The following is a 14,769-nucleotide window of genomic DNA, read 5'->3' as shown; positions in this document are numbered from 1 at the left end:
ATGGTCCACCTATTAGGGAAAATCGGAATAATACCGCCCAGAGCCAACACATACACATGTATGCGCACATGCACGCAAACACACAAACACACAGTAACACAAACTGATTTAACTCCCTTGCCATGGCTTTACTTCTGCTAGTGGGCAGATTTGCTGTGGACCAGGCGTCGTCATAGCTTGACTGAAAACAGAGGTCTGCAAGTACTCACAGAGAGAAAAAGGAACACTCCATTGCCCCCTAGCCTTCTAACTGCCCTCTCTGTTCTCTCCATAGTGACCCCCACATAAATCCCCTGCACCCCCAATTCCCCTCTCCTCACCTCCCCCGTCTCTCCTGTCTCCTGCAGCAGTAATAGATGAAGATACTCCTGTTTGGGAGGGTGCAGGGGAAATCAGAGCACTACCTGTGCCTGGGCCCTCACTGGGATACAAACTAGTTGTCAGGGGGGGGGGGGGGGGGGGGGGTTCTAGCTGGAGGGAGAGGATACATCCATGAAACTACATATAGCTGTAAAAAGACACATCGCTCAGTAAAGAGTTCTGCTGGTAAACCTAGCGTAACCACTCAAACACATGTTTTGAACTAACCCGGAAGACTTTCCGGCACAGTCTACTCTAAGTCTCTACACATGACCTTATGCACTGAAATGTAGTCAGCCACAGCTGGTGTGTGTGACGGCCCAGGCAAGGAGCAGAATTTGTGCTCTCAGGTCTCAGCTCAGTCAGGAGATGCTAATGATCCTGCACTTACCGCTAGCGACACCTTTCCCCTCCCGAACCCTCCCAGCCATCCCAGCCCCAGACAGCACTGCAGTTACTGCCTCACTATGCACTAGGCCTGCCGAACACGGCACTACAATTACAATATCAGGGATACGCACAGGTCTGCTGAAATAAAGGGGAGAGGGAACAAAATAAAATACTGATCCGACATGCAGTCTAGAGACTAAAATAGATGTGAACTAAGACAACTGTGTAAGATCATAACTGTACTAACCCAGTATGGAGCTCTGAGCGCAGACAGCCTCTAAACTCAACTCCCAAACACCATGGTGAGAAATCATTCTGTTACAGGAGAAAAAAACAACCTCAAACTAATTCACACAGACGGCCCTAACACCCACAGCTTCATGCCCCGCAATATGCATAACACACACACCCTCACACATTGGGGGCACCATAGCATCTCCACAGGTGCAGGTCTCTAATGAAACCCCAGTTGTGGCGATATGGAGGCGTCGCTTGCTCCGACGGGATAATTACGCCACTCCCTGGCAGCTGAGTTTGGCAGATGTATGGGAGGCAGCACGCGGCGCCAAGCGCACCATAACGAGCACCGGGGAGCGGAGGTGGGATTCGGCAAGACCCCGCCATCCGCCATTAACAGGTTGGCACCGTCACAAATGAGTGTTTTTCACGAGAGCCCGGGAAGGCTGTGAAATTCCAATGAATTCTGGAGCTATGTCGCAACACAGTGTTGGGAGAGAAAGAGAGAGAGATGAAAGGGAGATGAGAGAAAGAAAACCAAAAGCAGGGAGGAAACGGAGGAAGACGAAGGAGAAAGAGGGGGAAAGGTTCACGCCGCCATGGCGGGATTTGTCACCTCTCTCAGCACAGGGAGCCCAGAGCAATGCACTTTGGGAAATTATTGAATCAGAATGCATTGATTTTCGCTGGGGAGAAGAAAGCATTCGAAGTCAAAAAAAGCCTTGAAAAACAGTCATGGTTGAGTATTAGGGAGGAGATTGTAGGATACCTTTGTATTATAATAGGGAGCAGAATCAAGAGAACACCATTTTACACAACTGTTTGATAGGGAGAAGATAAGAACAGAATACTATTGCTTCAGCATTTCTCCTCTGCCCTCTCTTCCTTTCATTTCAGTCTCTTCCTGTCATCATACTTTGTAATCAGGAAAACACAGCCAAGATAAACCTTGCACACTTCACTGCTAAAACCGCTCAGTGTGTGTACAGAACATGCCTGGGTGTATCCAATGTCTTCATACACTGTGTACTACAACCAGCCTTACTACCCTGCCACTGACCGGACAGCAACATTAGATCAGTGAAATGCAGTGTGTCTAGTCCATATCCACCCAGAGCTGTATTCTGCATGCATGATCCTGTTTTGATCTGCTTCCATTTTCCACCACCCTCCACATCAGCAGCAGCTGCATCATTTAATGGTCATTTGTAAACGCCGTCAACAGCAATCAGTGATCACTAATCACTAATGAACCAACACTGCGTCTTATTACAGCCTGAATCACAACCATGAATCAGTGCGCTACTCACTACAAACAAAAGAATGGGTGCCTCACTCTCCCACATGCGCCCACTTCTCCCTGTCTCTCCATCCCTCTCTCTCTCTGTGATGCTAAACGATTTCAAGGTGACCCTGGCTGAATTGAGGCAAGTGTTTTCCTCGCGCTGCTCCAGTCTGGTCCCAGTAATTAACACCAGTGCCTAATGAAGTCCAGCTGCTCACCGCGCATGCCAAAAACCGGAAGAGCCCCTGTCAGGCAGCTATCACTCTCCTCACACCCCCACCCCTCTCCTCTCCCCTCTCTATCCTCCCATCCCTGTGTCTGTCCCTTATCCCTCTCTCCATCAACCCCCTGTCCTCAACCTCTGCCTGGCTTGGAAGGTCAGCCTCCCCCTGTCAGTGGCCTCCCCCTGCCAGTGGCCTAGTGTACATTCTGCCCTCCCTCCACCTCTTCACCATCAAAAACACTGCTCATGCAGTCCTCCACTACTTTCCACCTCTTCTCTCTCACTCCCTCTCACTGCCAAATTCCCTTCATTCCCCACCGTCCAACTGATCCCTCTTCATCTCCCTCTTTCCATCTCTCCCTCTATCTTCCTGCCAACTCCCACTTCTCTCTCTCCATCTCTCCATTGCCCTAATAATCTCTTTCACACTCTTTCCATCCTCCCTGCTTCTGTCTGTTTTTACTCCAGTTAGACCAATTAAAGCATAATGTAACCACAAAGTTGCCATACCTTCTTCATTTGAATTCGGGAGTAATTATATTACATGGGGTGTAATATAAAGTATAATAAAAAAGTTTATAACAAATATTTTCCCTAAAAAGTGAAACCCCAGAAAACCCATGGTAGCTTGAGTGCTAAATCACATCAGGTTGCCAGCTGTACCTTTTTCCTCCTGTTGCATCCTGACTCCCCTCTCCTATTTAACCGTGTGATGCTCACTAAAACCCTGTATCAAAGTTGCACGTATAGGTCAGCCTGTCACTTTTCTGGGAGCCACGCTTTGCATCCTGGGAGTGGGGCTTTGAATACAGAGGTCGAGCACCTGCCTCTCCCACCCAGACATACACACACACAAACATGTGCAAACACACACAAGCGTACACAAACACAGAGGCACATACGGAGAAGCTAATAGCAGGTGGGGGGCCTGTGCCGCGCTGGGATCTCCACCCCCGGCACTCAGCAGCTAAAAGGAAGGGGGCGTTGGGGAAACTTTCCCCCAATCATCTCTAGCTGACATTCTGCTTGATCTGGAGAAAGATGAGCTGTGACATCCTCTCATGCCTCCCACCTGGCTCCCCGCTGACGTATCAGACTCAAATCACTTCCGACAGACAGGAGATGCTAATTAGCGCAGAGGAGTTAGAAACGTAGCATTTTATCTGACTTCATCAGAAAGACTGATCTAAAACCCAATCTGCACATCTTCCATTCTAAATTAACTATGAGATAGCAGGTCATTGGGAGCCTTAACAGAGACCATTAGAGAACCCTGGAGGTCAAAGATCAACTGATTTATTCTCTGTTGATGAACTTGTCTCTATTACTCTCCTCCCCGTCCATGACTGCCTCATCCTTTCCTCCATCTCTCCTCCCTCCATCTCTCAATCTCTCGTCCCTCCATCTCTCCTCCCTCCATCTCTCCTATGCACTCTGTCCTCCGCTGTGAGCTCACACACTCAGGTCAATATGATTTATTATGGTGTGTGATGCTCTGCTCTCCTGCACCCTCTCCACACCTCCCACACCCCCCGCACCGCCTCTCACCACTGTACCCAGAACCTTCCTCACCGGCTGCGACAGATGTCGCCGTCACTCGAGAAAATAAATTCAGAATACTTAACGAATTAAGCGAGGAGCTAATTGTGGCTGGCCCGTGTTTATCATGCGCAGAAAGGCAAGCGGCTTGTTTGTCTTTTAACAATTACCAGACAAAGCAGGGAGAGGAGGCAGGGAGGGGGAGGAGGGAGTTTAATTGTCCCATTCTTCCCAGCAGCTGGCTCAGCCACACCTGGGCGGGTGTGAGAGCCGGGCGGAGCAAGGGGGAGAGAAGGGCAGGTGCACCTCTGACATCACTAAAACAAGCACAGGCCGACTTAAGGTATGAGACGCAAATACACTCTCTACTACTGTATAACACAGACATCAAGGGCTGGCATTAGTGGTTGTAGACACAAATTACATTTACCTTTGTATAAAACACACACGGAAAAATGGATTACATGTAGCCCCTCTTAATTTCTCATCATTATTCTCATGCACCCCCCCTCATCAGGATCTGAGATGCCGATACACAGACGCACGCACGCACACGCGCACGCACACGCACACACACACACAAGTGTGGCAATTTTCCATTCTGTTCCCATACGTTTTGGAGGAGCTCCCCCTGAGCAGTTCTCTTATAGATCTCCAAACAGCTTGTAATTACTTTTAATAGACAGCATAAGAAGCAAATCAAGCGCAAACGTGGAAAAATGAGCTCTCAGGGGGATCAAACAGCACTCAGCCTTGCAAACAAACACTTCACCAACATCTGAGCTATTTCTCCTCCTGCTTTTTTAAAACTTTCAAACATGTCATATTCAGTGGGGGGGGACTAGAGAAACACAGAAGAGAGCGGCAGAGAAAGAAAGGGAGAAAGAGAGGGAGAAAGAAAGGGAGAAAGAAAGGGAGAAAGAGAGGGAGAAAGAAAGGGAGAAAGAAAGAATGACAGGAATACAATGGCCGTGAAGTAGTTACTGTTATTGGGTTAGTTGCTACCTAGATTCTGTGGGAGGCTCTCTGACTCATAAGCACTTCAGTCTGGCTGGCAGCCTACGACCATGTGCACACCCGTGTTCCTGTTACTTAATGTTGTCTGTATGACGAGAGGTCAGCTGACATTCTGCTAAACAATCGACTTCCCTCATATCCAATCGCAATGAAGCAGTCAAGAAGGTCCTTAAAGGAGAAATACCAAATATACATGCCCTCCTGCCTTCTTTCATCCTCCCCCACTCCATGATACCCTCCCTCCTTTCATGATACCCTCCCTCCCTCCTTTCATGATACCCTCCCTCCCTCCTTTCATGATACCCTCTCTCCCTCCTTCCATGATACCCTCCCTCCCTCCCTTCTTCCATGATAACCTCCCTCCCTCCCTCCCTCCCTGATACCCTCTCTCCCCTACATCCTCCCTCCCTCACTCCCCTCTGGTGTTCTGGCTGGCTGGCTCCAGGTGGTGAGGGATATGCATGAGGGGCCTGTCATCTGTTCCCATGTTCATAGCATCACCACAGTGTGTTACTGTGTGTTCAGTGGAGACCAGTAGACAACCAACATCCTCCAACACACCTCATTAACACTATCATGTTCTACAGTCAAGGGAAGGGCAGATATAGAGGCATATTTGAGATGGTGACTATTTGAATGAGGATCATGTATGATACAATGATTAATTAACCTTACTCATGAGCAATGGTGTAATGAGCCTGGACTGAACGCAGAGAGCGGCTTTCATCTGTCAAAAACATTGCCCTATGGCTATCAGGCTGGCACACGACGAACACACACACTCATGCACCCAGTGGAGTGAGCCATCATCCACATTATCCACATCCATGGACTCCTAAAGCTTCTTGTGTGCTGCCTCATTAAGTCTTCAGTGACACAGAGCCCACACCAGGTCTCTCTCACCAGTCTCTCTCCCTTGCTCTCTCTTCACCTCACACACACACACCGACACACACACACTACGAGGAGTTTGCTCAAGCACTGCCCAACTGCAGCACAGACAGACATCACTAGAGGCAGATAGCTGGGTTGTCACAGGAAGAGAACAGAGTACAGGTCTGGCCTCAGTATAAAGGGTTAGTCTCATGATGTCTCTAAAGGATAGATAGTACGTTAAACATCACTCATGCATTAAGGCTAACATATGACTTCAAGTCCAAGACAGCAGGACTATAGTTGGGAGCATTGACCTTATAGTAGGGGCTGATTTACCAGTGAGAGGTCAGGTCTGAGCCAGAGGAGGAGAGGAGTAATAACATGACTACACTACTGTATTGTGAGATCACTTCTGGGTTAAAGGGATCAGCCGGGATGCCTTTCCGCCACTCTGCTCATCTGGGTTCATGCTCGGGGCGCTAGCTCGCTAAGTTCATTGAAATGAATAAGTGAGAATCATGAATGAGATGCATCATTAGCTGGGCTCCCCCAGGGGCACTTAGATTCAGGTGATTGGCTGTACCCTGGGCCTGGCTGGGGGGGGGGTTCATCATGCATACACAGCCATCATCAGGGGTGGGGGTGAACCTTTATGTTGGTGTGCAAATAATATGAGAGGGTTTGCATTGAGAGTGGGGCTACAGCTCCTCTTGACACGGTTGCAGTGCCAATTAAGCATTCTGCTATTTTTTTATTTGGAGTATTGTACAATATTATCTATTGTGTGCATCATGCAGTGTCCTGCCTGTAGCCCTATTTAGCCATATGGGCCGGTCCCCCTCCCTACTCTTTCCCAGTGCTCAACAGGCAGTGAGGCCATTCTCCATTCACACAGCTTGGTATGGAGAGAGAAGGGGGACAAACCTTGCAGCTGGGCAGGTTCTCCTACAGGCGTCCGACAGGCAAGGTGGGTGGAAAGAGAAGGCAGGGTGACAGTTAGTCAGTAGGTCCATGATTAGATGGGGGTTAGGGGGTTCATACATGGGGGGTTATGGTGGGGCAGCAGCTACCATACCATGCACCTGACACTCTCTCTTTATCCAGACCCGGACTGATGCTCATCCTTCAATATCAAACCAACTCACTCTACTCTGTCGTCACAAGACCAAGATTAAAATCACAATTCATGTCCACCAGGAAATGAATATGATGGAAATACCAATGAAGAAACTGAGTCATAAGACTAGAGTGCTCAACTGATGCGGTTGTATATCCAGACTTAGTTTAGGCCTTGCTGAGGGGAGAAACAGTCTGACTCCAGTAGAGATGCTTTAATAGATGTATCTATTACACTGCTCTCTTCCACGGGTACTGTTACTGGAGTGGGGAAGAGAGAGACACCCAGCCTTGAGATGGATGGAGGGGGAGAGAGAGGGGACGGGGGTAGAGGGAGAGAGAAAGAGAAAGAAAGAGGTGGAGAGAGAGAGGTGGGAGGTGGAGCGAGAGCGAGGTGGAGAGAGAGAGATAGCTGAATGGGGGGAAGAGAGAGTACAGCTCAATCTACTAATAAAAGCAGATGAAAGTGAGGTTAAACACAATATGCTAATTGAAATGTGTTGGCTGATTAAGGGCGATTGAGAGGAGAGTGGGCGTGCTGTGAGTTCTGGGTGCCGGTGATTAGTGAAGCATTAGTGTCTGCATGCTTTTCCTCAGGATGTGTTGGAGAGCAGAGCCGCGTGTGTGTGTGTGTGTGTGTGTGTGTGTGTGTGTGTGTGTGTGTGTGTGTGTGTGTGTGTGTGTGTGTGTGTGTGTGTGTGAGAGAGAGAGAGTGAGTGTAATGTGAGTGTAATGTTTACTCTTCATTTTTGATGTTTATTTCACTTTTGTACATTATCTACTTCACTTGCTTTGGCAATGTTAACATATGTTTCCCATGCCAATAAAGCCCCTTGAATTTGGAGAGAGAGAGGGGGGGGGGGGTAATGTGAGGTGAAATGAGTAAGCTCCTCATTTCTCCCATCTCAGCCTGTCCTGAAGTGTGTAAGCCCACAAGTCCTGAGAGCAGCACATGCATCCACACGCACAAAATGGTGCTTGCATATTCTGACCAAATACCAGTAGTAGTAGCAGTTGTACCGCACAAATATTTGTATCAGCTACCATGAGTATTTTTAGAAGAGAAAGATATAGCTGGGTATCGACAACCACAATCTGTATCTCTTTACCTTGTTTATTGCTGTAGGTTGAGTTGCTAAGGCAGTCTTTGCCTGCTTAGAATTCCCTTTTCTGTCTTTTCTCTCTCCCTCACTTCTCTCCTCTCTTTGTGTGTTGGGGTCTCTCAGGAGGACCACACTGGCATTTTTTTTTTGCAGGCTTTATTGTTTTCCACTGTGCAGCTGCAAACCATGGAGGAGCCCCCTGCAGGTGTGAGTGGTAAGGCTGCCCCCCCCCCCCCTTCCCTCTGCCTCCCTTCTCTGTCCCTCCCCCCTGACTCTCCCACCCCTGTCAGCAGGGGAGGCCGACGTGCAGGGCCAGTTGCACCACTGAGCCCTGCCAAACCAGGGCTAAAATTACGCTCTGAATGCATAGAGCACTGTGATTAACCACACAGGTGGGATCCCCAACCTAGGGCCCTGGGGGGTGGCCCCACTGTGGTGCACAGCGAAGGGAAGATGCAGAACCACGGAACTGTATCCAGTTTCTTAGAACAGTCCTTCCATCCCTATTCCCTTGTCACTATGAGGAAAACAAGATGGCGTCGACACTGCTGAGAGCTTTTGTCTCAAATGTGAAGGCTTTACCACATCATACACATAAGTGTAAGACTTATGTCATAACAAAAATAATATGAAAAAGGCATTTTACAATTTTTCTCAATAGTAATTTTGTCAAGACTAATTAATAGTTAGTCTTCATGCCCACAATACCACTCAGCTGAGACACTGAAAAAGCAGCCATTGCTAATGACTCCACACACTTTTTCAAATATTAGTTTCAGTTGTTCCCTACTCACCTCAGCCTTCCCAATGTATTGTCTCCTTGGTATCCAACCTGGACTCAGGGTTATACGTAACATAGTAAATTAAAATCCGTAACGCTCAAATTAGTATGATATGTTACTTTTGGTATGGTATGTACTAATTTGTGGATGTCCATCATCCATTTCCTATGATATATTACAAATGTTATGAGTTACAATTCATACGATATGTTACAAATTGCAATTTGTTGTGGCTAATGTTAGCTAGGTTGCTAAGTGACTAACGCTAATGTTAGCTAGGTGGCTAAAGTTAGCTAGTCTAGAGGTTAGGGTTTAAGGGTTAGGGTTAAGGTTAGGTTAAAGGGTTAACATTAAGGGAATGGTTAACTAACATGCTAAGTAGTTGCAAATTAGCTAAAAAGTAGTAAATAGTTGCAACATTTCTAATAAGCAAAAATGAGATTCGAACGCACAACTTTTGGGCAAATTAGCTAAAAAGTAGTAAATAGTTGCAACATTTCTAATAAGCAAAAATGAGATTCGAACGCACAACTTTTGGGTTGCTAGACGTTTGTGTTACACCCCCCCCCCCGCCCTTTGTTTTTGACTTAAGTAACCTTTTGTCTTATGTGGCCAAGTCAAACATAACATTTCCTATTTATTTCATAGTCCCATATTTTTGTTTACTATGTTACATCTAGTTTATGAGACCAGCCTGTGATATCCCTCCATCTGGGTAAAGGAAATGAAAATGATCTGGCCCTCTGACACTCTTTCTCCCTGGGAAATGAGAGGCTCTGGTCCACCAGTCCTATTGTTCAGCATGTGGCCCTGGAAGGGGTGGACTATTATTATTGTGATTATTTCCATCTTTGCGCAGGCACGCAGACATGGGGATCAGTCACAGCCCACACGGCAGGCACGGCGCAGGGCTTTACAACACAATAGCAGAACACTGGGGTGTCTCTACAGGCAGGTTATCACCCCGGGCCAAAATGTCTTCTCGCTCTCCTCTTCTCTGTGTGAGAAATGGGATTTTGTGTGGCTGGCTGTTTAACTATGGGAGTGTGTAGACAATTATCATGGGTGGAGAGTGTACACAAATGTAGTGGTTGGTGGGTGTTAGCATGGACATATTTATACTTATCGAAAAAGTATAAACAGATCTTGTAAAATTAATTACTTCCTTTCAAGGAACTCATCAAGTTATTTAGTCCTATTATGAAACATAGTATTAAAAATAAAAATGATACCTTACATTAATGACGTTTTTAAGAACAGACAGCAGTTTCCCTCTCTCTCAGTCAGTTTCCATCTGTTCATCCCATTACAGCTGATGTCGTCTGACAGGGGTTTAAGAGGCCATGGGTACACTACACTCTACTTTGCCCAGTGTGCAGTTAGAGCAGATTTGGAGGACTCTATCACATTACTGGATTAGATTATACAGTTGGAAGTCTCTCTGCCTCCCTTCAAATCACCTGTCCTCCAGGACAGAGTAAAACACTGGCACTGCCCTGAGGATGCTGCTGTATAATCACATTCCAGTCTAACCTCACAGTGGAGAGACGCTTGACAGGTCAATGACTTGGATACTGAGTGACAGGCTGACAGGCCAATCTGATAGGGAAGAGCTTTAACAGGGGGAGTGAGGCTGTAACGCAAGTAAACAGGTTTATCTATCTATCTGTGTGTGTGTGTATACTGTATGTATGCGTGTGCCGTGTGTATACTGTATGTATGCGTGTGCCGTGTGTATCATGATAATTCTGCTAGCGTAATCACACGTGACACTGTGTGACACTGTCTGAGCAGTGTTGTTAAGCAGTTTCCTCTCCACCCAGGCACACAGCAGTGGTATGTCTACATTAAATAATCAGAGCAGTTCAATCAACAGGCAGCAGGAGAAATAAACCCACATTCCTCCAGGCCCACTGCCTGCTGGAGAACACCGCTCGCATGGCGTTTGCCTGGCGCACCACTCTGATTAATTAACACCCGCTTTTGTACACCCCCTCTCTCCAGCTTGATTAAGCTCTCTTCCAGCAGAACGTGCCTGCACCTCCACTTCTCCCAGTCTCATCGATTATCATCCGCACTCGAGCTTGGCTAGCAACACAAAAATAAAACCACAGCTAGTGAGGATGCATGAATAACAAGCCATCTGAGGAAATCATCAACTTCAGCTAAATACACATCAGTTTATCTAGACACACCTGTACCCCTTCATCCTTCCCTAGCTGTGTCCCACTCTCACCACAGACTGTATTTAGGGAGTTTGTGCACATCTTCAAAGCTAAGCAAGTGTGTGTGTGTGTGTGTGTGTGTGTGTGTGGGGGGGGGTGCCTGCCCATCCACACGCTCTGTGGGGTGGACGTGTATGAGGAAAGAGGAAAAGTGACAATTGGGAAGTCAAACATAGATCCTACACACACGTGTGGGGTGGGGTGGGCTCACACAGGAAGGGGCTGGGAGCAGCCAGCATTCAGCAGATGTTGGAGTGTTCAGGATGTAAACTGAATGATATGCAGTGTCACCTCCTTGTTAATGATCATTCCTACACAAAGCTGTGAGGGGGAGAGCAGTGGTATGATCATACCTTCACAAACATCACTGTGGATAACAGGGCAGGGTGGGTGGGTATGTGGGGTGTCTCTCTGCACATCTTCACTGTGCAAATGTGAAGAGTGCAGGGAACATACACTGGGGAGGGGAAGTGTGTGTGTGTGTGTGTTTGCAAGTTAGTTTATTTCAGGTTTCTCAGTTACATCAGGGGAGGGGCTGAGATAGCATAAATGACAAAATACACCCACCAAAGTGCACCCACAACACACACACCTCTACCACACACAGACCTGGGATGGCAGACGAACATCAATAACATTTATGGAAATGGGGGGTGAGTGTCAGAACACCTGCAAAGTAGCGGAGAGGAAGAAATGAAGTGGACATGATTACCCCAGCTGACAAATGGTTAGACAGAAGGGCAGGCCACATCGCTGGCGCTTTGTCAGTAGTGATGTGGCGTACAGAAAACACAATGACTGGAGTCATCTTGTTTTAGATCCCTCTCTCCTAAACAGCCTCTCTGCCACAATGGGGATAAAGACAGTATCCATCACCTTACAAACGGTGAACAATGGATTAGAATGAAGAATGTGTTGACTGTTGCTACTCTTCTAGTGAACAAACTGATTTCAAATATAAAAAAGTACAAAATCCCAACATGTTTTAGGAGGTTAGAAATGTGTTGATGGTCCAACGCAGCTGTTTTTATCTCAATATCAAATCATCTCTGGGTAAATATGAAGTACCTTACTGTGATTGTTTTCAATTAAAATGGTTAAAAAATAAATAGCTTCTAAGCAAAATTCTTGCTTGAGAAATTGTTCTTTGCTAAGACTGTCTGGTTGCTGTCTAAGTGGGGAGGGGAAAACTGAAAGCTTGTTGTTGGCAGAGAGATTAGGAACTCTTATTGGTCTATTAACTAATTGTCTAATTGTATATTAACTAATGTCTCAAGGCAGACCAAAACTCCATCCCTGACATTTCAGGCAGTCTTTTCAACCAGCTCTTACACTAAAAGGGCATTATCATCATTTTCACAATGTTGCAGTATTACACAGCAAAATCACACTTTTTACTTCACTGGGGCTTTAAACGCGTGAGAACTAATACTTGTGCATTCTGAAGGGTTTCTATAAGGAGAAATGTGGAGAGTAAATATCAAAGCTCAGCGATAACCTCAACAGTCATATATCAAACCTGACAGATAGTGTAGCTTTTTAATGATTGTTTCGTAATCTGCCCAAGAAAGAGAGTAGCGACAGGGAGAGCAGAAAACTCTCCTCTTCTGTGATCTCTTCAATTTTCTCACCAAAGACGCCTCACCAGATAAAGGTTAAGACACTGCTCTTTTTCACTGCTGAAAAGACGTCATCCATCTTTGAAGAGGGGTTAGAAAGAAATAATAAAATAATAACAGTACTTAAAATAATCTTCCTCAATTCCATAATTAATCTCCTCCAGTTTTTGTAACAATTATGATGTTAATTAACCCAAAATTCCCTCCATGGCGGCTGAGAGAGAGAGCCAAGCATTTAAAAGCGCTCCCCCTGCCCCTCTTCCAGCCGCCCCATCACCCCATCACGGAACAGTCTTTTAGGGGGAGAGAACTCTGAAAGGAGAGGATTTTCAGGGTGGAGGAGATGGAGATGAGAGAGAGCATGGGAACCTGGATGGGTCTTCAACCCTCATCAGAGAGCGGAGAGAAAATGAACACAGGGTGAGGCTGGGGAAGGAGGAACGGAGGAAATGAAGTCAACAGTGGAAGTGAGAGAAAAAGAAAGAAAGAAAACTGGGCTGGTGAATGAATCCAATGGAGAATGTCTGTTCCCAGCCAGACTCTGGGCTGGTGCAGGCAGTAGGCCTGTATACTATAGCTGTGGTTCTGTACCAGCCCTCTCTCTCAAGACACAACTACTGCAGGACTCGGGAGGACCCACGCACTGAAAATACATCAACCGGCACAACTCTAGTATCAGCTGTCAGGCCTGGAGAAGGATAGGGAGTCGCTGCGGCTCCCAGCGATCTGCCGTTTGTTCTCCCAAATTACTCACAGGCCAAGCTCGTTAATCTACACTATAGTACGCTGCTGCAGCAATTATTACTTCACAGAATAACAACACAGAGGAAGCCTGTAAAAACTACAGAGGAACTTTTCAGTTAAACGCACATCCCAGCAAACCGGGAACATTCTCAGAACATTAGCTAAGATTCCCATTAAATTTGAGTTAATGTTTTATCTAACATTAGGATGATATAATGTTTTGATAACATTTTTTATACATTGTTTCATGAAATATCCTTAGAATGTTCTCCTAACATTCACTACATGTTGTGAACAACATCTGTAACATATGTAACAACCACCACAGAATATTCCCAAAGTTCTCATTAGGTTTCCAGGTAATGTAATAATCAGTAATGTTACCAGTAATGTTTTCCCAGCAAACCAAAATTGGTTCTGTGAAAGTTCGCAGAACATTTGTTAGGTTGCGGCAACCGTTCTCATAACACAAAAACTGTCCAGTCATGCTGACGATTATACAATGTTTGTATAAAATGTTCCCCTCATGTTACAAGAATGTTCCCAGACACATTTAGTCTGTTCTTTAAAAAGTTTCCCAGAATGTTTCATTAGGTTGTGGGAACAGTGTGGGGACATTACAAAAGATATGTTCCCAAAACACAAAGAACTGTCCATTTGTGAGGATGATTCTTCAATGTTTCTTTTAGGGTGCAAAAAAACATTCACCTGATATTACAAGAACATTCCCAGCACATATTTGGTCTGTTCTTTAAAGTCTCCCAGAATGTTTCTTTATGTTGTGGGAACATTGTGGGCCTATGACAAGAGATAGGTCCCCCCCCCCCCCCAAAAAAAAAATGTCCAGTTGTGCTGACATTCAGTTAATGTTTGTATCTGGGTGCAAAAAACATTCCTTTGATGTTGCAAGAATGTTGACAGAACCTTTCTGAGTTCTTTAAAGGTTCCCAGAACATTTCATTCGGTTGTGGGAACAGTGTGGATACATTACACGATACAAGAGATAGGTTTCCTATCTTTAAGAGATAGGTTTCCTAATGTTTAAGTTAGGTTGCACAGGACATGCCCTTAATGATATTCACGAAGGTTGCACAAAACATTCCCACAATGTTGCATAATGTTAAATAACTTCCAAATAAGTCAGTTTTTTTATGACATTCATAGCATATTGGTTTTAGATTGAACATGAAATAAAATACAGTGTTATATGTACAACAGCACGAGAAGAGGATGGGGACATTTTAATGATGTTT

General features: G+C 45.9%; 1 protein-coding gene across 2 annotated transcripts in view; it reads right to left on the bottom strand.

Annotated features, from left to right (window-relative positions):
- The window catches only part of LOC139393127 (zinc finger protein 423), a 153,575-nt gene that overhangs the window by 53,569 nt on the left and 85,237 nt on the right, over nucleotides 1-14,769 (bottom strand). The window contains exon 6 of one of the 2 annotated variants that reach the window (XM_071141535.1): nucleotides 6,852-6,872. The exons of the other annotated variant lie outside the window; for it this stretch is intronic. Within the exon in view, the coding sequence (XP_070997636.1) occupies nucleotides 6,852-6,872 (21 nt within the window). The remainder of the gene's footprint in view (nucleotides 1-6,851; nucleotides 6,873-14,769) is intronic. 2 annotated transcript variants of the gene reach the window in all.

This window comes from Oncorhynchus clarkii, chromosome 1, assembly GCF_045791955.1.
Source record: "Oncorhynchus clarkii lewisi isolate Uvic-CL-2024 chromosome 1, UVic_Ocla_1.0, whole genome shotgun sequence".
In the NCBI taxonomy this organism is placed as follows: Eukaryota; Metazoa; Chordata; class Actinopteri; order Salmoniformes; family Salmonidae; genus Oncorhynchus; species Oncorhynchus clarkii.
The sequence above is the reverse complement of the archived record's forward strand: the minus strand, read 5'-3'. Positions and strand labels throughout refer to the sequence as shown.